Here is a 26,941-nt window from a genome sequence, read left to right on the forward strand (position 1 = left end):
AGCAAAACACTGCCTACTGCAGAATTAGGTAGGTCAGTGGCTGCCTCTCTGGTGTTTTTCAGAAATACAGCCTTGGGTGTATTTGGGCTTTTGTGAATACTTTAACAAGTCATTGTAAGCTGGGTGTGATTTCTAGGTCTTGGTCTTTATTTTGGAGCCACAATCATCCAAGGTATATTTTCAGTTTTCATGAGGACTACCCAGGGAGATTAGCTTGGGACACTGTCCTACTGTTTAACAAGGATGGGGACCCCCCTCATCTGAGATACGAAATTTATCTGATTACTATAATGATAAAGGATAATTAGGTCCATCCTCTTCAACATACCAACCCTCCTTCCTTCATCTCGGGTAGACATGGTCTTGGAGATGTTTGGTTTTCTTTGGTGTTTCTCATTAGATTATTGTGGCTACACTTTCAAAAGGTACACCAGCGATTTGGAGAGGGAAAATAAGGTGCAAGGCATTGTGGGAATGGGAGTGAGCTGCATCCTGAGAAAGTTTCAGATGCTGAGGTGACTGGAAGCCAGCAGTTCAGTTGTACTGGTTAAAGACTATGCACCTCATCATCCATATCTGTCATTATGGTAAGTTCATAACTTTCAGTCTGATGTTGTTGATCTTCATTCATTCTTTACTGATGGGTGTCTGTTCCGTCCTTGGAACCGAATCAGCCTTATAACAAGCTTGTGCTAGCCAAAAAACTCTCGAGCTAAGCTTTTACCCATAATGCCCTTCTCCCATTTACCCCTGATCTCGTTTGCCACGTTGTCGTAAAGCCGTTTCAAGCCAGCTTTCAGCTAAGTACTTCAAAAATTTTCAGTTTACTTGTATTCGCTAATATTTTTTTCCCTGTTTTATCGCTAATTTACCCAGTCTCTTACTGTTGTCCGTTATTCTTTTCTGTTTTTTTTACCTTTCTAAGTAGCCTTTAAGTACCATTGTTGGTATAGTCCTTTCCTCTCCTCTATCCTTATGGTAACTCTCTTCACATACCATTGTTGGTATTTTCCTTTCCCCTTTTTTCTTTCTAAAAAAAATCTTTTCTCTAATCTTTTCGGTTGTTGTTTTTAGTGTAATAGCTGGTTAATTTCTTTAGTATAATGTCGGAAAAGAAGGTAGCTTCTGGCTTCGAACAATGCTACCAGTGTGGCCGCAAAATGCCAAATTCAGACGCACACGACTCTTGTGTCTACTGCCTGGGTGTTTCTCACCTGTCCCTTCATCGACCTTGCTCTGTAAAGGTTTAGTTCCCGAACCCTTAACGAAAGAAAAAACAGACTGATCTTGAGGGGGTCTCTTTAAGACACCCTTCTCGGAGGCTATTTCTGGGTCGGAGGGCTCATCCCCCTCCCAGTAAAGAACAGAGAAAGAGACCACATTCGGTTCATTCATCATCTTCAGGTGATAAAAGCAGGAACCCAAGCAAAAAAATCCCAAAATTGACTGCTTCATCAGGAATTAAATTGACTTCCACTTGCACTGTCTGTTATGGTTCCAACCATGGCGCCATCTTCAAAATGTGTCTTTGGCACCAGCCATGGCACAGAGTGCATCTACGACACCGACCATACGGAAACTTACCTTTTCTGTTTTGGTTCCATCTTCACCTATTTTAACCCCTGCACCATCCACAGCACCGTCTATGATTGTGGCACCGAGCTTGCCTCTTATCTGTTCCAGGAGCATCTGTACCAGACATGCCTTCCACGCATGTCTCCACAGAGACTTCAGTGCCAGTAGACCACACGGCTCGGACCTGATATTCACCCACGGTGGATCTCTTCCTCTGGCAGCAAATCATACCTTTCCTTGAGCGATCTGACTCTCCATCGGGGCTATCGACACAATCGACCAGGAGCCTCTCGGAATTGAATGTGGTTCATCTTGTGGATCAGCTGCTGATGGCAAGGGGGATTCCAACACCTTAAAAACCCTCCTCCTTTCAGGAGCTGGGGATCTATCTCCATGGACTCCAGCATACTCTCCTCCTTTGACCTCTCTGCAGGTATCAAAGGCCCTGGAACCGACGCCCTTATCAGTACCCATTGCTTCTGTTCCACTGGTGGACCTCACCGTGGTTCCAGAGCAGACTCTGGCCTTCAGTTCAGTCAGAACCGAGCCTCTCTCAAGATTGTGACTGGACTGCAGCTACTGTGGTTCCTAGCATGGTACCGATTTTTCCCACTGCTCCGTCTGTGGTCCTGGGAGTCCTTATGGTACCTAGTCCTCTTGAGACTCTGTCCTTGGGAGCTAGCCCATTGGAGTGGGGTGTGACCCCAGTTCCGAGGTTGTCCTCCTCTGTTTGGGGCTCCTATACCTCTTTGGGCAGGCTGGCTTTCCAGGCGGTGGAGAGGGCCCTTGCCTCTGCAGGGAAACATCGTCTGAGTTGCTTCCTCCCTCTGAGCTGCAGCTGACACAAGCCACCGCTTCTGGACATCGAGCACAAGAGCCTCAGGATACCCTACCTCAGGGGTGCCCCTTTTTCGGAAGCCTCTTCATAAGCCCCTGCTGAAGAGGTACCACGCAAGAGGAAGCACATGGACTCCCCTGAGGAGTCTCTCACAGAGGACACGGACTATGATGAAGGGGAGAGGTCCCCACGGTCACCCCCTGAAGATGTCTCTTTTGGAAACATTCTTGTGATACTGAAACAAGGGTTACTGGAAGCCTACCAACCCCTTCTCTGAGGAATCCATGTTCCTGCAGGCTTTTTGTGCTCGACCTTCTACCTCCTGGGTGACCCAGCCTGCAGATGAGCTGGTTCAGCTCATCGTGCAGTGCACATGGAAGAGTCTTGATATTATTGAACCAATCCCACGGAGACCAGACAAGATTCTATCCCCTCCCAAACAGAACCCTCACTGGTCCATGGGTCTTCCAGTAGACGTGATGGTGCCAGTTGCCACAAAAAAGGAATTTGCAGAGGAAAGCCAGACTGTTGACCCCCCAAACAGGGAGTCTTGGGCGGTGGACAGATTAAGGAAGCGAGTCTTTGCATCATCGACCTTTGCAGTTAGGTCTTTGAATTATCTGGCACGCTTCACCAGGCTTCAGAGAGACCTAATTTCCAAACTCTGAAACCTTAGCAGGAGCAGTCTCTGACAGAGTACGCAATAAGGTTGCCTCGCAGCTTGCTACCCTGGAATCCATATCCAACTCCTCCATGCGTTCACTCTCCAACGCCACTGAAGGAGCGGCTAGAGCTCCGGGTTCAGGTTTTATGAGACGTGATGCCTGGATGCACCTTTGTGACTTTGCATAGCCCTTTAAATCTTCCTTTCTGAATGCTCTAGTGGAAGCTTCTTCCCTTTTTGGCCAGAAAGTGAAAGACAAATTGGCCAGGTGTGAGAAGGATGGCAAGATCCTGTCTGGCATGGGCTTACGTTTTTCCACCCCTCAGTGTCCCTACTCTAGGAACCAGAGGAGCAGAAAGATGTGACACAAGAAATCGCAGGGTCCTTTTCATGACACACATGGAGAGAGTATACTCCTGGGACAAAGGGGGTAATTCATCCAGAAGGCGCCCCTATAGGGACAGAGGGGATCAATGTAACCAGGCGTCCAGAAACTCATTCTCTGGGCAACCCTATCAACACTCCTGAGGAGCGGCCCAATAGCTTTCCTCTGGAAGCAGTTGGGGGACGTTTCTCTTGCACCATTCTGCTTGGCTTTCAACATCAGATTTATGGGTTCAATGGATCATAACCAGAGGATGTCACATCCCGTTCAACTTTTACCCAAAGTCACCAAGACAAATTCCCAACGTTCTACCCAGTCAAAGGGAAACAGCAGCACAGGAAATTCAAAAGCTGCTTCAAAAAAGTGTTATCCAAACAGTCCCACCAGACCTGATAGGATCCAGATTGTACTCGAGATTCTTTAGTGCCAAAAAAAAAAAAAAAAGGGGGACTGGAAACAAATTCTGGATCTCAGCATCCTGAAAAAATTTGTCAAACAAGAAAAATTCGAGATGGTCACGGTTCAGTCTATCCTTTTGCTTTTGGAGAAAGATGATTGGATGTGCTCAATAGATCTTCAGGATGCATATTACCACGTAAAAATGGACAAACACTCCAGAAGATTTCTTTATTTCTGGCTAGGAGCCAATCATTTTCAATTCCACACGCTGCCCTTCGGACTCTAGACAGCCTCCAGAGTGTTCACCAGTCTCTATAAACTGTTGAAAGTGCAATTTGATTCCCTCTCAAACCTTGGAGTTTATAGGAGCAAATTTCAATACACACACTTGCCTTGTCTCTCTTTCGAACCACAGATTACACAGGATAAGATCCCAAATCCAAGTGATACCCTGTCAAAACCTAGCCTCAGCTCGGGCAGTTCATCAACTCCTGGGATCCATGGCGGCTTCAGTCACCATAGTGCCCCTAACAAGACTTCATGTGAGAATTCTCCATTGGCTCCTAACTCAGTGTTACCCCCTGCACCATCCCTTGTCTTTTCTAATACGGGTAACTCAGCGATGCAAACAGGATTTAATGTGGTGGCTGAAGCCAGACTAAAATCTATGGAGTCGCCTATTTTGCCCACAACAGCCCAGGGCCACAGTGACCATGGATGCTTCCCTGATAGGGTGGGGGGCTTCACCGTGGGAAGACAGTCCAAGGTACTTGGTCAGACTTAAAGGCCAACCTGCATATCAGTGTCCTAGAACTGAGGGCAGTGCTTCTGGCATTGCAAGCATTTCAGTCCATCCTTCAGTCAGGAACAATTGCTGTTCAACCAGACATGTCTGTAGTCTGGTACATCAACAAACCAAGGGGAGCCAAGTCCTACTCGTTGTGTTGAGAGGCCATGAGAATTTGGCAATGGTTAGTAGCTTCCAACCGCTTTCTGATTGATACGCCTATTCCCAAGCGTTCCAAGAGGGTTGCAGACAAACTGAGCAGATATATCCTGCTGCCTCACGAGTGGTCCCTCAATCCAATTATTGTGATGAAGATCTTCAGCTGCTGAGGCCAGCCTTGCTGCAACCGCTTCGCCTCTCCAGTAAATCACAAATGCAGCAGCTACTTTGCCCTCATTCTCCTGCAGGGGAGTCACCGAGGGATGCTCTGATAAACAATTGGCCTACTGGACTTCTGTATGTTTTCACTCCCTTTCCCCTGATCCCTCAAGTGCTAAAGAAAGCCCTTCATCTGAGAAGCAGGATAATCCTCATTGCACCTTACTGGCCACAACAAATTTGTTTTCCCTTCCTCTGGCCTCACCTAGTATATCAACCTTGGGTTCTCGATCCAACTCCAGAATTTATTTCGCACCCACAAGGCTTGACTCACCCAAACATATCTAGTCTTAAGCGGACAGCTTGATTTCTCCACTTCCGGTAATCACCAGGCAGAATAACCTTACCTCCCCAGTATGCAGTATCCTTCTGGCTTCACATAAACCATCCACCAGGAAAATCTACCTCAGCAAGTGGAAGAGGTTCTTTATCTGGTCCTGGCAAAAACAACTAGACCCCTTCTACAGCCCCTGTTAGTGTAGTTTTGGATTACCTTTCAAGACTTCTTCATTCAGGATCAGCACCTTCAACCATCTAAGTGCTCCTGGCTGCTATCTTGAATTTCCATAATGGGTTCCAAGACTCATCACTAATCTCCCATAGTCTCTGCAAAATTTTCTTAAAAGGAGTCTCGCATATCAGACCACCTTTCAGGGAACCCATAGAACCTTGGAATTTAACGCTGGTACTACAGTCCCTGACTCGACCTCCTTTCGAGCCTGCTTCCACTTTCGACTTAAAGTTCCTGTATTGGAAATCAATGTTTTTGGTAGCTGTAACTTCAGCCAGATGCATTTCTGATCTTCAGGCCTTGTGTGTTAAATGCCCTTCTATGCTATTTCATAAGAACAGAATATCGCTCTAGACTAACCCTTCCTTCCTCCCCAAAGTAATTTTAGAATTGACAATTAACCAAACAATTGACTTACCAGTCTTTTTTTCCCCAAGTACTCAAACAAAGGTGAATATTGTCTTCATTTCCTGGATGTGCATAGCAATTACGTTTTTACCTGCATAGAACCAAGTCAAATACGTAATACAGAACCTCTTATTGTGTTCTATTCAGGCCCGCAGCTGAGAGACCCTGTCTCAGAAGTAACTATGTCCAAGTGGTTGAAAAACTGTATATCCTTAATTTACCAATGGAGTAATGTCTCTTCTACCATGCAAAGTCAGAGCACACTCCACCAGGTCAGTGGCAACTTAAGCTGGTTTTCATGCAAGGGCTTCATTGGATGATATTTATGCAGCTGCGACTTGGGTTACCCCTCATACCTTTATTACTCATTATAAATTGGATCTGGTCTCCAGAGGGAGAGCATCCTTTGGTTCAGTGGTACTCGGGAACATCCTTCCATAAGGGCCTCCCAGGACTAAGGGTAGCTAGGGACTCTGTCCTATCAGTAAGGAATGAATGAATGAAGGCTAACAACATCAGATAAAGAAGTTATGTTCTTACCGTAACATTCCATCTGTGTTGTTCATCTTTATTCATTCATTAGGTCCCACCCCGCCTTCCCCCTCCAGAGACTCTTGGAGGAACGGATTGGGTCCTGTTTCTGCTCAGAAAAAGCCTCTGCTTTACTTGTTATGGGCAAACTCGATCTGAGGTAACTGGGAGAAGGACATGGATAAAAGCATAGCTTGAGAGTTTTTAGCTGGCACAAGCTTTGTTATAAGGCCAACGTGGTTCCGAGGACAGAACAGACACCCATCAGTAATGAATGCATGAATGAAGATGGAACAGTACAGATGGAATGTTATGGTAAGAACACAGCAACTTTTTTTCATATTTTTTTCTTTTGAAATGCATGAAGTGTTACAGGATCTGGTCTAGTAAACAATACTTTGTGGTAGATGTATACTTTGATGTAACCTGTCTTGTGCTGTCCTTCCCATGATTCTGGTGAAATTACTAAATGATTCAAGAAAATACTGTTGCAGTAACAAAACATACCTGAATAGCTTTGAAAGACTAGCAGATTTGTTGTGTACCCAGGGTTGCCAGATTTCTATTTGGACAGATAGGGACAAAAAAAAGGGGGTTTCATGTGGAACAGCAGGCAGTTCAGTATTATACTGAAGTGGCTCTGCTTTGCAATTTTTGATTAGTTCGTTTGCCAGTATATGAGCCAACCAAAAATCGCACAGTGGAGCTTCTGTTTAATGTGGAACAGCTCGCTGTTCCACATTGAACAGAAGTGGCTTCGCTTTGCGATTTATGATTGGCCCATATGCCGGTGTATGAGCCAATCAAAAATCACAAAGTGGAGCCTGTTTTGCTGGGATTTTAAAAAGCAGTGCTGGACTGTGGATTGGGCTGCTGAGCTCTGGACAGTCCTCCTCAAATAGGGACGTCTGGCAACCCTGTGCATACCTGTGCTGGAGGACATTGTAGTTTTTAGTTGGAGAATTCAGTGAAGTGAAAACTTCTGGTTTTTGAAGTACTGACTTCTGTTGAAATCTAAAGCTAGAAATGGTGTCTTTATTCTTGATGTCTTCATTTTTCTGTGGCTTCTTTAACATAGCTGTATTTCTGATTCATGAGGATCCATTTCCTGATCCTCAAAAAATGACAGCCTACTTTGCTACACAGAATGTGAGCAAGCTCCTGAGTATAGTTATTTTAAGGGTGAGAACATACATTATGTAAAGTAATGCCTCTCTTTTCAAAAAATCATTGTAGGTTTATTTTTACAGCCACAGCCGCCTGCAGAAGATGAGGACGAGGGAGACAGTGAAGAATCAGAAGAATTGGGCCATGCAGAAACCTATGCAGAATATGTCCCTCCAAAATGTAAGACTTTAGAGATGCCAAGTTACTGAGATTCTTGCACAGTTTAGGTAGTGCTAGATGGCAGTCCATCCTTTTACCATTTATATGTACCACTTCACATCCTAGGGACACGCAGAAATGTAGACATGGTGTTTAGAAGGTGTGTATGTATTGGAGCGAAATGTGTGTGTGGCCTCATATTGAGTACTATTGTCCTATGCCCAAGAAAATGATTAGTCTCTAAGATCTTGTAGTTTAGAAGGAATAGTCTGAGTGCCATATTGATCTTAATCACAAAAGATCTAGGGTGACAAATATTTTCTTGAACACAATCTTTTGCTCCTTAGCCTGATATTTTAGTTTTCCCAGTATATCCCACTTTTTCAGTCCTCCTTTTTCCTTGGCATTAGTACTCTAAATCACCACCTTCCCCTGGTTTTGAAACATATTTTATGTAAGTTCAGCTATGTCCATGTGATAGTGGCATGGCAGTCGTGTTTTTCATTTTGGGCCTTTCTGACTCCACCCTTTAGTGGCTTGCAAGTAAACTGCAGTTGTCTGTTATACCTTGGCTTCTGTGCTGGTGTTTTTCTCATCACACCTGAATCCCTTATGGAGTACAGTGCACTGATTGGCTGGTGTATTACTTGCCATTTTTGTACTGTATAACAGGCCCAGTCTGTGCCAGATGTTTGCTGATCTGGTTTTATTAATAGCAATACCTGATTCACTGTGATTTTGCTAGCATTGATGATAAACTCCCATACCTCCTTTGGATGTAGACACAGTATTCTGATGTCTGTTGCCAGGGTTGCAGGCTATTATGGTTTCTTTTTATGTAACACTAAGCAAGCTAGACAGACGTGTGTTTAAAAAAAATACATATTAAAAAATGTTTGAGGTTTCAAACTTTAAATTTAAAATTAAAAAATGTAAAATTCAAAGTTTAAAAAGTTAAAATTATAATCATTTTGTTTAAAATGTAAAATTATTTTTTTTCGGTTTGGGTGACAAATTCCTTTTCTGGTTGTTGTTGTTGTATAAGCTTTTTTTTGGAAGATCTTGGTTTTATATAATTTCTTTGGTCCCCCTTGGGACATCATTTAACCAGCCCAGCTCCCCACTGCCCCATGTCCACACTTGGTCTGCTAACTTCTCTCTTACCCCTTGGACTTAAGTATTGCGGGGAGCCAGTTGTGGATCCTAAGAGAGTCTTAGGGGCTTAGCTGCCATTACATCCATGTGCAGGGGCACGCCTATCCCTTCCTGCTGCTCTGTCAGTCACCCGAGCTGCTAATAGAACCTGGGTAAACTGGGGTGTAGTCAGGGCTTTATCCCTGTATGCCACTGGGGCAGATTTTTTGTATAATGTTGAATAAAATTATAACGTTACCAAGGGTATGATGACACAGCATGCACACTTTGTTGTCATGTAAGCAGTATGGGCTGCTTTGCTTTTAGAGTGAAAGGAGGTGGACCTGTTCTAGTATGTAGTAGGGTATGGCCTTTTGTAGAACTTAAAATGTGTATTGCTGTTACTGCAAAGATTTTTCACAGGAAAACTGGCATGGTTAGTTAAGATTGTCATACTGTGATTAGTTGCTTAGGTCCTTGTTTGAGGAAGTAAGCAAAGAGGGGAACACTTCATTAATTTTGCCAGCTCAGTTATTACTGATGTGTGAGTGCCGCTAATGAGATGTAACTGGCATGTGCAACTGCTGTCTTTAAGTGATGGGACTGTATAAGGATGCCAGGCAGGCATCCATCATTTTATAGTGGCAAAAAATATTTGAAATGCCTAGAGCTGCAGGTTGTTGTTCTCCTTACTTGTATGCATTTACCTCCACCCACTGACCAATAGTGGTTGTTTGTATGCCATTTTTGCTTTTGGTAAAGGCTTGAAAAATGTTTGTCCTGTGGACTGTTTTCTTTTTTATCCTGTTTTTGCTTGCACAAGTCACCCAGTTGCTCACCTTTCAGCTCATGTCTTCCTGTGTCAGCTATGAGAACTGGGCCCACTTATTCCCCAGTCAGACCAAGAGTCCTGTAGCCTATTTGTTCCCCAGCCGAGATGAGAACTCAGTCAGCTTGTTACTTTTAGAGGCGAGAGTCAGTTATGTGGGAGTTGGGTCAGTCCATTGATCATGCAGAGCTGCCCAGACTCCCTTCCCTGTTGGCAGGTTGCAGGCCATAATTTAGCTGCTCCTTTGGAGGTGCATGTGTGCTTTTATACATGCTTTCTTGGCTTAGGGGGTTTGGCACGGATAACATGGACCCTGCTGGGCTGATTGCTGGAGGAGATTGGCTATTCTCCATCACATGTCTGCAATGGAGCAAGCTGACCTGCCGCACCCCCCCCAAGAGTTAATGAACTGTCAAAGGCCTCTCACTCCCGTCGTTCTTGTTTAGTCTCACTAGCAGTTGTACTACTGTATGCGGTTCTTGACCTGCAGGTTTTAACAGTGTGAAAGATTAAACAAGTAGAAGGGAATAAGGGGGTGCTCTGTGGGTGATTATAGAAAATCTGGGACAACTGCTACCCTCTTTTCAGTTTGTGTAACAAGCTGTAGCTCATAAAATGTAGTACTAGATGTCCTTCAATCTCACTGTTGCAGTATTCATAACATTAGGTATTCCCATTTAGGACAGCCCAACATCTGGCCAGTATACCAAAGCCTTAAGTTGTTTTAAGGTACTCCGTACATCACACACGGTCCTCGTGTAGCTTAGGGTGTACAAGTGATGTCCAGACATACCACCCTCAGAACTTCTTTGCCGCCAGTCCGAATGCCAACTCTTAATCGTCGATTTGAATGCATACGTTTTGTTGCTGGTTTCACCAAGCCATTGCAGATAAGTGTCCCACTGGGGTTCCTTCTTTATTTGTCTTTTTATTGCTTGTGGGATTTCATGTCATCCAAGAAGGGTAAATGCCAGTGTGGGAGACAGATTCCCCATAAAGACTGCCACAAACTGTTTTGCCTTGGCGCCTCACACAACCATATGTCCTGTTCCATCTGTCAGAGTTTTGTACCTAAACTTTGAGTAGTAGATTTTCTTCTTTGGCATTGTATCTTGAGATTTGGCATCTTAAACTTCTCACATGCGATACAATGGAGGCAACTTTCCACTTAAAGGGACAGTCTCCAGGGAAGAAGGCAGCCACCAACGGACGTTTCTCTTGAGGTGAGTGAATGCCTTGAGGTTCCCCTGGCTTTGTTGTCGGATTCCTCTGCCATGACCAGGTTAGAGGCCAGCAGGGATCTGGCTTTAAGCAGGTCTGAGCAGGCTTTGCAGACATCCATTTCTGATTTTCAGGGGGAACCAAGACTGATCATTTGCAAGTGGCCTAGGGGTGTTCCTCAGATTTTAGTTAGAGAAGTCCCTACTACCAGTATTGAATGCTGTCCTGTGTCAAGGCCTTCCCTGTTTTATAAGGCAGACATCCCATTGAAGAAAAAAACTAAACATGTTTCTCCTGCCTTTATGGATGCACAGAGTGAGTGACAGGCCTTCACTGAGGGTTTAGTGCTTTGGTGGCATTGAAACATTCTCATGGTGTTTCTGTTCCAACCCCCGCCTCCAAGTCCTCTACTCCACTTAAAAAAAAAAAAAACATTCCTCTGAGGAGGAGTTTGATTCGGATGAGGAATCCCTTGCTTATTCTTCTCAGATTCCTTCTGCTTTGGACTTTGGGTCAGAGGAAGAAGAATCTACCAGTCATGATACTCCCTTTGAAGAGATTTCTTGGGGACACAATCTTATGGATGATAGAGATTTTTTAAGTGGGATTATGCTCAGGTCTCTGAGATTCATAAGTACTATGAGTTGCTGCAGATGAAATCTCCTAAACCTTTTGTTCCTCCTATTTTGGCTGCTTTGTTGGATGCATTTTCCATTGCTTCTAAAGCTCCAGACTCTCATCCCCTACTCCCAAGAAACCTGATAGGTTTTATAGGGTGCCTGAGTACTGTAAATTTTTGTACAGGTGTCCTGCTGCTGACTCCTCAGTGATGCCTTGTAGTTTCTGACAAGCCCTCTCAATTGCTTCATTCGTTGAAGTTACTGCCCTCTGATAAAGACAGCAGAACCATGGAAAGGCTAGATGTTCGTGTTTCACTGTTGCAGTCATTACATTTGGGTTATCTGCCTGCAGGTAACCCTCAGCCGGCCGGAATATCAAAGTCTTGGATTCCTGCACCACATGCTGTCTCTTCTTCCATGACGTCAGGTCGTCAGGGGTATAAAACATACAGCCGACGCCATTACACCAGTCTTTCTTGCCATGCGGTGCCCGAAGCAGAAGCAATTAGCAAGTGCTGGTAGGCCAACTGATGAAATTTTCGTTTGAGTTTCAGAACCGAAGTCTTCAAAAAAGCCAAGTACCCCGTTTGGGATCCTTTTTCTTGCTCTTAACCGATGTCAGTAAAAGTTAACTGTATTACCTGTGGAAAGCAAATACCTCGTAAAGATTTTCATTCTGCATTCCTTGCTTAGGCCCAGACCACGACATCCCTCACTGTCTGTTTTGTGCCTTATTCAACCTCTGAACTATTAGTAGTTGGTCTATTTTTGCAGCAAATTATTTTGATACTCTGTTTAACTATCCAGAAATGGCTTCAGTAAGCCAACCCGACTACCAATATTCCGAAAAAACGTAAAGATAAAGACAGATACAGGCCCCCTTTCCTTCCCCCTCTAAGAGACCTAGAACAGATTTTCCTTCTGATTCTTCTGATTACCAGGATTTGCCCTTATCCACCTATAAGGATTCCATTCCCTCTGCTTCCCCACCAGAAGATTTTTCTTTTAGTGAAATCTTGCACTCTCTTGAGCATTTCCGCTGAGAAAGCTGGGATTACTCTGACTCCAAAAAGAGGCTTAGGGAATTCTTACTCCTCCCTCAACACAGGCCTTTAGCTACCTCTCCTGTCCTGGACATTGTATATAATGCCTTCTTGGAATCTAGCCTGCCCCCAGACTCTACCTCCAGCTCCCAGAAAATCTGACCAGTAATAGAGTACCTGACTCTCGCAAGTTCCTCTTCAAGACTCCTACTGCGGATCCAGAGACCATTTCCCAAGGACCAAAAGGCATTAAGGCTACTGCTGCCAAAAACACTTACCTCCTCTGATAGAGATTCCAGGGCCCTGGACAGATGGGGGAAGAAGGTATACGCGTCTGCTACTTTGGCCATTAGGGCCTTAAATTGCCAGTTTCATATGTTAAAGTTATCAGCATATTATGGGATTACTTAAACAGAAAATGAGGTTCATTCCGGACTGTAATGAACATAAAGAATTACAGGAGTTAATGCATTCTGCTGAACAAGTTGGTAAACATACTTTGCAATGTGGTTTTGACTTTCTAGAAGCATCTTGCAGGGCTGCTGTCACTGGGTCTGTACTTAGAAGGCATGCTTATCCTAAGGAGCAAATTTTGCCAGATCATATTAAAGCTAAATTACCGGATGCTCCCTTAAACCAAGACCGCCTGTTTGGCAACAAAGCAGAAGTAGTTCTTAAAAAGATGGAGGAAAAAGCTAAATCTATTCAAACTGTTAAAGATTTCCTGTAAGTACAGCCTCCCAGATTTAGTAGGCATTGGCCTTCTAAGAATTGGTCCTTTCCAGTCTTTTCCAGGCCTTCAGTCCAAACCCAGGAACAGCAGACCACCTAGGCTACAGTCTCAAGGTGTACGCATGTCTAAGCAATGGGGGGCTCCCATTTCCAAAGCTGGAAGTAGTAAGACGCCCCCCTAAGGAAAAATGCCACAATGACTTAACCTTGTCTCTTCCAAGTCCTGCTCAACTGCCTGCTTCCTTAGGGGGAAAGCTCGCACTGCATGCAGAAAACTGGGAACTCATTACCCAGGACAAATGGATTTTGAATACAGTTTCCCAAGGATACAGATTCCACTTCCACACCCTACCAACCCCAAATGGTTGGCCAGACCTACCCCCAAATCTGTGGGCAGAGGCTTAACACCAGGTTCTGTTTCTTGTAAGTATTAAGGCTATTCAACCTGTCCCAGCAGAAGAAAAGGGACAAGGTTTTTATTCAAGACTTTTCCTGGTACCCAGAAAAGACGGCTCCTGGCATCCTATCCTGGACCTGTCCATTTTAAATACTTTTTGGTAATCCCAAAATTCAAGATGCTAACACGTCAACAGCTGCTTCCTATGCCAGGCAAAAATACCTGGTTGGCAACCTTAGACTTAAAGGAAGCTTTCCTGCACATTTCAGTAAGGGAATCTTGCAGGAAATACCTAAGCTTCAGGGCAGGCTCCATGCACTGTCAGTTCTCTGCACTTCCCTTTGGCTTATCTACTACTCCCAGGGTATTCACAAAGTGTCTAGCTCCAGCCATTGCATTTTGCAGGCAGAGAAATATTCAGATATACCCATACTTGAACGATTGTTCGATTCAGACAGAAAGCCAAGAATTGCTATTAAAACATCTGGCATTCATAAAGAAACTTTTAAACTCACTGGGGTACACCATAAACTAAAAGAAATCTCACCTGGTACCATGCCAACAAATTGTATTCCTGGGAGCAAGCTTGAATACAACTTCCCAGATGACTTTCCACACTCCAGAGATAAGTTTATTTCACAGCCTACTTCAAACTACTGGCCACAAAGACCCAGCTATCTGCAAGGTAAATCCTGCAAGCCCTGGGGTTCATGGCCTCTTGCATTCTACTAATTCCATATGCAAGACTGCATATGAGGAAACTACAATGGTATCTAAAAAGCCTATGGTGTCAACATTCTCAGGACCTGGAATCAATGATTCCTATCATTCCTTGTATAAAGACAGAGTTTCTTTGGTGAGCAGAGGCCTGCTACCACAACAAGGGGCTCCCATTCACTCTACCCCCAGCCGCCCAAACCCTAACAGACACATCCGACTATGCATGGGGGGCTCACTTGGCAGGGCAGTGCATTCAGGGTAAATAAAACCCGAGACAGATGCACCTGCATATCAACCAGAAAGAAATCTTAGCTCTACAGAATTCCCTGACTGTGTTCAAGGACCACATTCTTCCAGGACAACTGTTTGCAAAGACGGACAAGACCACAGTTATGTGGTACATAAACAAGCAGGGAGGAACCCACTCCGTACCCTCTCTGCAGACTAGCCATGGCTCGCTGCAGACTAGCCATGGCTCTGTGGAACACAGCCTTGAGCTACCAAGTGCACCTACAAGCTCAATTCCTGCCAGGCAAGCTAAATTCATTGACAGACAACCTAAGCAGAAATCTCATGGACCCACATGAGTGGAAACTGGAACCAAAGATATTCAACCTCTTGAGAAACAAATGGGGGGAATTCAGAAATAGACCTGTTTGCCTCCCCTCAGAACTACCAATTGGACAAATTCTGCACAAGGATTTCCCATAGTCAAGCTTGGAAAGTGGATGCCCTGTCCTTTACCTGGGAAAGCCTCTCAGTTTATGCCTTTCCCCCTCTGCCTCTCCTCTCGAAGGTTCTGCTAAAGATCAAACAGGACAAACCAAGGACAATACTGATTGCACCAGACTGGCCACGCCAGCACTGGTACCCCCTCTTGCACAGTATGACACGGATGGAACCATGGCCCCTGCCTCAGACCCTTTCCCTGCTGTCCAAGCAGGATGGCCAGATTCTGCACCCTTCACTTCAAATGCTGAACCTTGCAGCCTGGCTAATTCCTTGAGCTCTCCAGTAGCATCCCACAGTAAGCAGGAGCTAGATGGCATTCTGGAGGCCAGGAGGCCTAGTACTCGAAAATCCTGTGCTGGAAAGTGGAAAAGATATTGTTCCTGGAGCCAGACTCAAGGGATGGGCACAACGGTGCCCAGCTTACCACATATTCTTCAGTACTCAACAGAAATGCTCCACAAGGGCCTTTCCTTCTCGTCAATTAAAATTTATATTTTTGCCATTTCAGCACATTATAATACTGAACAACCCCTCTTCTCTCACCCCCTGCTAAAGCAATTCCTCAGAGGGGCAAAAAATTTAAAACCACCCAGGAGAGCCCATACTCCAGCCTGGGATATTAACTTTGTATTGGAAAAGCTCACTTCAGAGTTGAAATTCCTTTCTTGGAAAATAGCCGTCCTTCTAGCCATCACTTCAGCAAGAAGAGTGTCTGAATTACAGGCCCTCATGGCACTGGAGCCCTTCATCATCTTCCATGCAGACAGGGTGTCCCTCAGGACCAATCCTTCCTTTATGCCCAAGGTGGTGTCTAGTGTGGCCCTTAATCAGTCCATTCATTTGCCTACTTTTTCCCAAATCCACAAAACAAAGGAGAATGAATGTTGCACTCTTTGGATGTGCACAGACAACTTGGATTTTATTTGGACAGGACTAAGCATTTCAGAAAATCTGAACAGCTGCTAGTTGGCTTTGCTGCAGGGACAGAGGGGAAGGCCATTTCAAAGCAGACCATTTCTAAGTGGATAGCCCATTGCATTAATTTCTGCTATAAGCACCATGGAAAACCAACCCCACAGGGGATAAGATCACATTCCACCAGGGATGCATGTACCTCTACAGCCTTTCTCAGAGGTGTCCCTACCAGGGACATCCTAGAAGCTGATAATTTGGAGATCTGTACATACCTTCACCAAGCATTACCACATGCGTATTTTTTCTAAATCCAGAGTTTTGCCACTGCAGTCTTGCAGGGCTTAATAGCTGGTCCTCATGCTCTCTAACTTTCTCCTGTCTTCCTTAGCTTTGGGAATGAACCCAAATGTAATGACTGCAACAGTGAAACATGAAGAACATAGTACAGTTGTGTGCACTTAACATAAGTGTAGATGTTAGAGTGTATTCACTGTTGCAGTCCTGGTTACCCTCCCTCCAGCCCCCTGACTTCTCTTGGATATACCTTTCTTCTTGTTTGGTGTATTTAAGCTTTCTGGTGTATTTGCTTTTTGTTGGAAGTGTAACCTAACATATAATTGCTTCCCATTATGGGGGCACCTGACATCTGGGGCAAGAAAAACTGATGTAGTGGCGTCGGCTGCATGTTTTATACCCCTGATGACCTCACATCATGGAAGAGACAGCATCCAATTCAGGAATCTAAGACTTTGATATTCAGGCCGGCTGAGGGCTACCTGCAGGCAGATAAACCAAATGTAATGACTGCAGCAGTAAATACACTCGAACATCTACATTTATGGTAAATGTACACAACTGTACTGTAAGAAGGTTTACACCTTGGCTACCTAGGCTTTTAGTGCCCATTAATCATTAGACCCAGATATTCAGGTATGTGCTGGTTCTTCTATTCCAGACCTGTCAGGCTATATCTGATCTTCCAGACTCTGAGGGTAAAACTTCTGCTCGTTCCCTATTAAGTACTTCCTCTCAGCTGGCTCATCATTCCAGTAAGTGTAGGTGTGATGCAGCAGATGCTGCTTCTAGGGCATCTGCTTTTGGGTTAGTGATGAGGAGGTGTTCTTGGCTTCAGCCTTTGTTTTGATATCAAGGCCAAGTTGATGGGTGCCCATGTGGATAATACACACTTGTTTGATGAAGCTGCTGCTGTTTCAAGTCCCTTTGGGATGAGGGTAAGTCTTTACAGAAACTCAAACTTGTTAGTTTCGCTGAAATTTAGGAACATAAGAAGCAATCCCAATAAGCCAGCCTTTGTTTGTAGGCAATCTTGCCCTCCCTCCTCAGTGCAAAAAGGGTTGCAAGCGGGCTCCTCCTGCTAAGGCTGCACAGACTTCAGGGTGTCAGAAGTAGTCTTTTCCAGATAAACCAGGGCAATCTTACTGTCCTGTTCTTCCCAGCCACTTTCTATTTTCCTGATTGGCTACAGATTACTCAGGATTCCTGCATTCTCTCCGTTATTTGCCAGAAGTATTTCATGGTGTGGAAATCCTTACACCTTTTATGGGTATTTCTCCACCCCCGTGGGAACAGTTCTACTTTTTTCCCAGTGGTGCTTCAGGATCTTTTGACTCTGTGTACTATTCAAGAGATGCCCATGTCCCAAAGAGGGAGGGGGTTTTACTTCACAATGTTTCTAATAACCAGAAATGAGGGTACTTGGAGACCAATTGTAGACCTCTCTCATATAAACACTTTTCTGAAGGTGCCCCTTTTTCATATGTTGTCCCTTCAGACTTTGTACCCTCTCCTGCTTCCCCAGGCTTATGCAGTATCTCTGGATCTCAAGGATTCTTATCTCCATATTTTAATCCGTCCCCTTTTCAGGAAGTTTTTGCATTTCTCTGTTGCTTCCTGGCATTTTCAGTTCTCTGCTTTGCCCTTTGGCCTTTCTACTGCCCCAAGGGTATTTACCAATTGTCTTGCTCCTGTAATAGCTTTTTGCAGGCTTCAATGGATCGAAGTATTTCCCTGCTTGGATGACCTACTGTTTCAGGCATCCTCTCCAGAGATCCTGTTTTAAAATCTCCATTTTGTCATATCTTCTTCAGAGCCTTGGGTTTACAGTAAACTTGAAAAAGTCTTTTCGGACTCCTCAGGGCCACATTTTTCTGGGTTGCAGGATTAAGACTGTTCCTTTTCTGGCATCCCTGCCTCCTCTGAAGGTCTTGACCCTCTATTCCTTTTTTCAAACGGTTCTTCCTCTGGCTTCTATTATAGCCAGGGAGTTTGAGAGCTCTGGGTTTCATGGCATCCACCATCCCTATGTTTCCTCTGGCCAAACTTAACCGGAGGATGTTTCAGTGGTTCCTGAAGTCATTTTGGGTTCAGCATCCTAGTCTTCTAGAATTTATAGCTCTTCTACCTTGTCTCAAGAAGAACTCCACTGGTGGATCCAGTAGTTGTCCTTAAATCCAGAGCTTACTTTTCATCCCCTCTTTCCGCTCAGGAGCTGTTCACAGTGGCTTCAGACGTGGAATGGGGAGCAGCTTTTGGCTCGCTAAAGGTGCAGGGAGTCTGGTCTGCTCTTCAACAGAAGCACATCAGTTTCGAAGAGATGACTCCTTCTGCTGGCTCTTTAGGCTTTTCATCCTCTCCTCTTTCTAGGACCTATCAAGGTGTTGAGAGACAGTGATGTGCTATATAAATAAACAGGGGGAACAAGATATTACCATCTTTGCCAGTTGGCACTCCTGGTAGGATCGTGCTGTCAAGTATTGAGCGACTCTCATTAGGTAATTTATATTCCTTCAGGTCTAAACATTGTGGCAGACACTGAGTAGGTGCTTAACTCAGTCCCATGAATGGATCCTTCACAGGGATGAATTTCTATACATTGTCCACCAGTGGGGTACTCCTCAAATAGATCTGTTTGCCTCCTCTCTGAATAGACAACATCCTCTATTTTGTGCCAGAGTCCCAGGTCCTCTGGTGTGGAAGATGGACACCCTCTCTTTTTCTTGGAAGGTGATATTTCATAGGTTCATAGGTTCATACTAGGCTATCTGCCCTAGGGCATTTATAAGCCTAGCCAGAGTGTGTGTGGCTTTCACCAACCCTTAGGATGAGAATACTATACCCATTAGTTTGCTGTGCCTCTGTCCAGCAGTGATACAGAGATGATTCCCGGGGTAAACCTACGATCTCCTATCCACTCGTCAAGATTTCTCTTGAACAGAGTCAGTGAGGGGCTCTGCCTCACATGGACTGGGATTCTGTTCCATAGTGTAGGGAGTCTCTGGGTGATGAATCTGTCCCTCCAGCACGTCCTATTTATATCCGTGTTGAGGTTTAAGTCTCTTGCTCGTGGCTCTGGTGGATTTGGATTTTTGAGGTGGAGCATGTCCATTAATTCCGGGTTGGACATGGCCTTGTATGTCAGGCACAGATCACCTCTGAGCAGACGGTATGCGACTGAATAAAGCTGGAGTTTCTTCAGTCGGGCATCGTATGACATATGTTTGAGCCCCTTTATCCTTTTGGTGAGGAACTTTTGGGGTCTTTCCAACTGCTGCAGGTGTCGGGTAAGGTACATTCCGAATGGGGCATTGTACTCAATCATTGGTCTGATAAGTGAAGAGTACAGGGGTACAATGACCTCTCCTGATCTGGATGTGAATCCCTTCATGATCAGGTGGGCAATGTAGAAGGTCTTCCTAACCACTTTGGCAATGTGTGTCAAAAGAGAGGTTACTGTCAACTTGGGTCCCCAGGTCCCTGATAATAACTTCTGTGTTTAATGGATTACCACCTATGTGGTAATTAGGGGTTACCTTATTTTTCCCAAAGGGTATGACTATACATTTTTTGGCATTGAGCTTAAGGCCATGGATCTGGCACCAGTTATCCATTTCTATGAGACCTCTCTGGAGGATGTCTGTGTCTGATGGAGTGTCAATTATGGTGCCCAGTTTGCAGTCATCTGCAAATTTTGTCAGCCACAATCCCCCTATGTTTGCCTGCACTTCAGAAAAATAAATGCCGAACAAGAGGGGGCCCAGGACTGAGCCCTGTCAATTTCTTTATGCTTTCCCTCCCCTTCTCATTCTAAAAGTCCTGTTCAAAATTCAGCAGGCCTCCACTAAAATCTTGTTGGTGACTCCCTTTTGGCCGAGATAGCATTGGTTCCCTCTTCTACATTTAGCCAAGTGCAGTCATCATAAGTTACCTGACAGGGTGGACTATACAAGACAAGAGATCTCTCATCCATCCCCACTGTTCCACTATTCAGCTGACTCTGTGGATGGTAGGATTTTGATTCCACAGAGACACTTTTTTTTTTTCCTGTGGGTCCTGCAGGAGGCCGGGAAATCCTGCTTTATGATATGGAAGAGGTTTTATGTTTGGTGTCTTTCTTGTAACCTGGATCCACTTTCTGTGGATGTTCCTTTGGTTCTGTCTTCTGTGTGGATTGCTGAAAGCTGGGTTGGCTGCTTCTTCTGTTAAGGCCCACCTAACTGCCATGTCTGCTTGTCTGCCTTTATCTCCTCCTTTAGCTTCTAGGTTTTAAGCTAAGCAATTCCTTTAAAGGTGTCCTTCATATTTGGCCTCCCAGGAAACCTGCCCCCCCTTGGGATCTTAATTTTGTTTTGGAGAAATTGACTGGCTCCTTTTGAGCCTGTAACTTCAGCTTTCTTGCAGTATTGTTCTTTAAAAAGTGTTCTTTTGTTAGCCCTTACTGCTGCCAGACAGGTGTTTGAGCTTCATGCCCTTATGGCTTGTCGTCCTCTTTTGGTGATTCATAAGGGCGGGGTGTCTTTGCGTACTAAGCCTTCCTTTCTGCCGAAGGTGGTGAATGAGTTGTCCCTTAAGCAGTCTATTCATTTGCCCATTTTTTTCCTTCTTCACAATCTGCTAGTGAGAAGGTGCTGCACACGTTGGATCTGCATAGACAACTTACATTTTATTTAGATAAGACTATTAAGAAATCTGATCAGCTCTGTTTCCTTTCATCCCAGGTCCTTCTGATTAGCTGCATCAAAGCAGACTATTTCTTTTTGGATTTTAAAGGATGTTTCTCTTTGTTATTTTCATGGTAAGAGCTTTCCTTATTCTACTAGAGCTGTGGTTTCTTATGGTGTTTTTTTGCAAGGGTTTGGATACTAACTGTGTTCTTGAGGCAGCTACTCAGGGAGAACCTTGATTGATAATTTGCAGGGGGCCTAGGAGTGTTCCTCAGATTTTAGTCAGAGAAGTTCCTACTACCATTGAATTGCTGTCCTGTGTCAGGGCCTTTCCTGTTTTATAAGGCAGACATCCCATTGAAGAAAAAACAAAAAACTAAACCCGTTTCTACTGCCCCTGTGAATGCACAGATTTCGTGGCAGGCCTTCACTGAGGGTTTAGTGCTTTGATGGCATTGAAACATTCTCATGGTGTTACTGTTTCAACCCCCCCAATCCTTTACTCCCCTTGAAAAAACAGGGAACAGGATTCCTCTGAGGAGGAGTTAGATTTGGATGAGGAATCCCTTGCTTATTCTCAGACTCCTTCTCCTTTCGACTTTGGGTCAGAAGAAGAAGAATCTACCGGTCTTGATACTCCATTTGAAGAGGTCTGTTGGGATCACAATCTTATGGGTGATGGAGTTCTTTAAGTGGGATTGTACTCTGGTCTCTGAGATTCATAAGTACTATGAGTTGCTGCAGATGAAGTCTCCTAAACCTTCTTTTGTTCCTTCTGTTTTGGCTGCTCTGTTGGATGCATTTTCCAATGCCTCTAAAGCTCCAGACTCTCATCCCCTGCTCCCAAGAAACCTGAAAGGTTTTATAGGGTGCCTGAGTAGTGTAAATTTTTGTATAGGTGTCCTGCTGCTGACTCCTCCGTGATGTCTCGTAGTTTCTGGCAACCACTTTCAGTTGCTTCCTTCACTGAAGTTACTGCCCTCTGATAAAGACAGCAGAACCATGGAAAGGCTAGGTAAGAAGGTTTACACCTCGGCTACCTTGGCTTTTAGGGCCATTAATCTTTAGACCCAGATATTCAGGTATGTGCTGGCTGTTCTATCCCAGGCGTTAGGTTATATCTGATGATCTAGACTCTGAGGGTAAAACTTCTGCTCTTTACCTTAAGGACTTCCTCCCAGGTGGCTCGTCATTCCAATAAGTGTAGCTATGATGCAGCAGATGCTTCTTTTAGGGCATCTGCTTTTGGGTTAGTGATGAGGAGGTGTTAGCCTTTGTTTATGATATCAAGGCTAAGTTGATGGGTGCCCCTGTTGATAAACACTTGTTTGATGAAGCTGCTTCTGATTTAAGTCCCTTTGGGATGAGGGTAAGGCTTTAAAGAAACTCAAACTTGTTAGTTTCTCTGAAGTTTAGGAACAGAAGAAACAATCCCAATAAGCCAGCCTTTGTTTGCAGGCAATCTTGCCCTCCTCTTAAGGGCAGAAATGGCTGCAAGCAGGCTCCCCCTAGTAAGGTTGCTCAGACTTCCGGGCCTCAAAAGTCTTCCTTTGCAGATAAACCAGGGGCTATCTTACTATCCTATTCTTCCCAGCCATTTTCCTCTTTCTGTTTTCCCGATTGGCTACAGATTACTCTGGATTCGTGAGTTCTGTCCATTATTTGCCAGGGGTATTTCATGGTGTGGAAATCCTTACCCCTTTTATGGGTATTACTCTACACCCTTGGGAACAACTCTCCTTTTTCCCAGAGGTGCTTCAGGATCTTTTGACTCTGGGTACTATTCAAGAGATGCCTGTGTCCCAAAGAGGAGTGGATTTTACTTCATAATGTTTCTAATATCCAGAAAGAAGGGTACTTGGAGAACATTTCTAGACCTCTCTCATATAAACACTTTTCTGAAAGTGCCTCCTTTTCAGACTTTGTACCCTCTCTTGCTTCCTCAAGCTTGTGCAGTATCTCTGGATCTCAAGGATGCTTATCTCCATATTCTGATCCATCCCATTTTCCGGAAGTTTTTGCATTTCTCTGTTGCTTTCTGGCATTTTCAGTTCTCTGCTTTGCCCTTTGGCCTTTCTACTGCCCCAAGGGTATTCACCAAATGTCTTGTGCCTGCAATAGCTTTTTGCAGGCTTCAAGGGATCAAAGTCTTTCCCTGCTTGGATGACCTACTGTTTCAGGCATCCTCTCCAGAGATCCTGTTGTAAAATCTCCATTTTGCCATTTCTCTTGTTCAGAGCCTGGGGTTTACAGTAAACTTCAAAAAGTCTTTTCTGACTCCTCAGGGCCACATTTTTCTGGGTTGCAGGGTTGAGACGGTGACTTTTCTGGCATCCCTGCCTCCTCCAAAGGCCTTGACCCTCATTTCCTTCTTTCAGACTCTTCTTTCTCTGGCTTCAGTTATAGCAAGGGAGTTTCTGAAAGCTCTGGGTTTCATAGCATCCACCATTCCTATGTTTCCTCTGGCCAAACTTAACAGGAGGATGTTTCAGTGGTTCCTGAAGTCATTTTGGGTTCAGCATGCTCGTCCTTTAGAATTTGTAGTTCCTCTTTTACCTTGTCTCAAGAAGGAACTCCACTAGTGGATCCAGTAGTTGTCCTTAAATCCAGAGCTCCCTTTTCATCCCCCTCTTCCCTCTCAGGAACTGTTCACAGATGCTTCATATGTGGAATAGAGAGCACCTTTTGGCTCACTAAAGATGCAGGTAGTCTGGTCTCCTCTTCAACAGGAGCACATCAGTTTCGAAGAGATGAGTCCTTCTGCTGGCTCTTCAGGCTTTTCATCCTCTCCTCCCCAGAACCTGTCAAGGTGTTAAGAGGACAACATCACAGTGATGTGCTATATAAATAAACAGGGGGAACAAGATCTTACCATCTTTGTCAGTCAGCACTTCTTTTAGGATCTTACTGTCCAGTATCGAGGGACTCTCATCAGGAAGTTTACATTCCTTTAGGTCTAAACATTGTGATAGACACTCTGAGCAGGTCCTTAACTCAGTCCCATGAATGGATATTTCACAGGGATGCATTTCTGTACATTGTCCACCAGTGGGGTACTCCACAAATAGATCTGTTTGCCTCCTCTCTGAATAGATAACTTCCTCTATTTTGTGCCAGAGTCCCAGGTCCTCTGGCGTGGAAGATGGACACCCTCTCTTTCTTGGAAGATGATGTTTCTTTGCTTTCCCTCCCCTTCCCCTCATTCCAAAAGTCCTGTTCAAAATTCAAGAGGATGCCACTAAAATCTTGATGGTGACTCCCTTTTGGCTGAGACAGCATTGGTTCCCTCTTCTACATTTAGCCAAGCGCAGTCGTCATACATTACCTGACAGGATGGACCTATGCAATACAAGGGATCTCTCATCCATCCCCACCTGTGTACTGTTCAGCTGACTCTGTGGGTGATAGGATTTTGATTCCACATACACTTTTTTTCTGAGGGTCCTGCAGGAGGCCAGGAAAATAAGTGCCAGGAAATCCTGATTAACGATATGGAAAAGGTTTTATGTTTGGTATCTTTCTTGTTACCTGGATCCACTTTCTGTGGATGTTCCTTTGGTTCTGTCTTCTGTGTGAATTGCTGAAAGCTGAGTTGGCTTCTTCTGTTAAGGCCCACCTAACTGCCATCTCTGCTTGTCTGCCTTTATCTCCTCCCTTAGCTTCTAGGTTTTAAGCTAAGCAATTCCTTTTAAGGTGTCCTTCATATTCAGCCTGCCAGGAAAGCCTGTTCATCCTCCCCCTGGGATCTTAATTTTATTTTGGAGAAATTGGCTCCTTTTGAGTCTGCAGCTTCAACTTTCTTGCAGTATTGCTCTTTTGAAGAGTGTTCTTTTGTTAGCCATTACTTCTGTCAGACAACTGTCTGATCTTCAAGCCCTTATGGCTTGTCATCCTCTTTTGGTGATTCATAAGGGCGGGGTGTCCGTGAGTACTAATCCTTCCTTTCTGCCGAAGGTGGTGAATGAGTTGTCCCTTAAGCAGTCTATTCATATGCCCATTTTTTTCCTTCTTCACAATCTGCTAGAGAGAAGGTGCTGCACACGCTGGATGTGCATAGACAACTCAGATTTTATTTTGGTAAGACTATTAAGAAATCTGATTAGTTTGTTTCCTTTCAACCCAGGTCCTTGGGATTAGCTGTATCAAAAGACTGTTTCTTTTTGGATTTCAAAAGCTATTTCTTTTTGTTGTTGTTTTCATGGTAAGAACCTTCCTTATTCTGTAAAGGCTTATTCTACTATTGCTTCTTGTGGTGCTTTTTTCAAGGGTTTGGATAGTAACTGTGTTATTGAGGCAACTACCTGGACATCTGTGCATAATTTTAACAAGCAATACAAGTTGGATGGGATTTCTGGATCTAGAGTTGGTTTTGCTTGGGCCATCCTTCATGGCTTCTTATAGAGCTCTGCTGGTCCTTCCAAGTTTCTTCCTTAACTTTGGCACTCTCCCTAATGTTATGAGTATTGTGACAGTGAGATGGAAGGACATAGTACAGTTGTGTAAAGTCTTACCATAACAGGAGAAGTCCTTCTCTTCACTGTTGCAGTATTTACTTCCTCCCTCCTTCCCCTAGTCCATTTCTCTTCTGGATGTACTGGTCACCTCTTGGTTTTCCCTATATTGGCATTTGTACTGGGGCTTTCAGTTCTAAGGATGGTACATCTGCACATCACCTTTGATCTGTGGTACTCGAGCATACGTGTGATGTTCATTGTACCTTACAGCAACCTAAGGCTTTGGTATACTGACCAGATGTCAGGCTGCCCTAGGTAGGGGGATTCCTAATGTTATGAATATTGCAACAGTGAAGAGAAGGACATCTACCACTATGGTAAGATGTTGCACAACTGTACTTTCCTGTTCCGTGATTCTGCACACACACACACACACACACACACACACACACTTTCTAATGTCTAGGCTCTTCGAATATTGTCCTTAAGAAAGCAAATATCAGATTGTGGTGGATAGTACTTATAATTTAACTGCTTGCCTTTGGTTTACAGGTTTTTTGTGATGGAGTGAAAGGCACTGCATCATCTGTATGAGTTACAGTGTGGGTTAAGATCCATTTGACAATTTTTAACTTAGTTGCATAGCCTAGGTACGTCTTTTTTATTTTTGTAGTCACATGTATCATAGTAAGTGATAATTTTTTTTTATGTTGAAAATACCAGAACGTTCAATGTAAACATCATTACTGCTGTTGAATACATAATGTGTGGTAATTGCACTGAAAGTGAAAGTCATCTGGCTTGACTGTCAGATACTCCTCCAACAGGTTTGGTTTCTCCGTCATTGCAAATATCATTGAGATGTATGATGTATAGGTGAGAGGTGCCCAGACCATATTCAGTCCCTTTTTGCATTATCGAGTGATTGGAAATTTGGCTGTCAGTAATAGCCAGGTGACTGTCAGAGCTGAGAGAATTATCCAAGCTGGGAGATTTTTCTATTTCTGTTGAGTTTAGCTGTGGTGTTACCCTCTGCTCAACGGTGTAAAACATTGCATAATTGATTTGGGGAAAAAATATACATGACTGATTCCTTGGCTTTTAGGATCACTAACTTCTAGACTCTTTTTATGCTTCAGTGGATGATGGTATTACCTAACAAGTAGCAAATGAGTGAGAGTGTCTTATTGTGATATGAAGCAATAGATCTGATGATGTCAGTCTTCACGTAATCCTGGATTGTGGGCTCTGTTCAGTGCCTCAGAACCAACTTGGCCGTTTACTTCAGCTCTCACCTTCCAAACTCTTGCGCTAAGCTTTACCAATAATACTCCTCTCTAAATTACCTCAGTTCTCTAAATTACCTCAGTTCTCATTTGCT

At 44.2% G+C, this 26,941-nt stretch overlaps 1 protein-coding gene across 1 annotated transcript in view; it reads left to right on the top strand.

Annotated features, from left to right (window-relative positions):
• Nucleotides 1-26,941, top strand: part of SBNO2 (strawberry notch homolog 2) — a 2,660,605-nt gene that overhangs the window by 762,662 nt on the left and 1,871,002 nt on the right. The window contains exon 7 of the mRNA XM_044053813.1: nt 7,727-7,823. Coding sequence (XP_043909748.1) covers nt 7,727-7,823 — 97 coding nt within the window. The remainder of the gene's footprint in view (nt 1-7,726; nt 7,824-26,941) is intronic.

The sequence above is a fragment of the Protopterus annectens genome, chromosome 13.part0, assembly GCF_019279795.1.
Source record: "Protopterus annectens isolate FY-2018-M chromosome 13.part0, PAN1.0, whole genome shotgun sequence".
Lineage (NCBI taxonomy): Eukaryota > Metazoa > Chordata > Ceratodontiformes > Protopteridae > Protopterus > Protopterus annectens.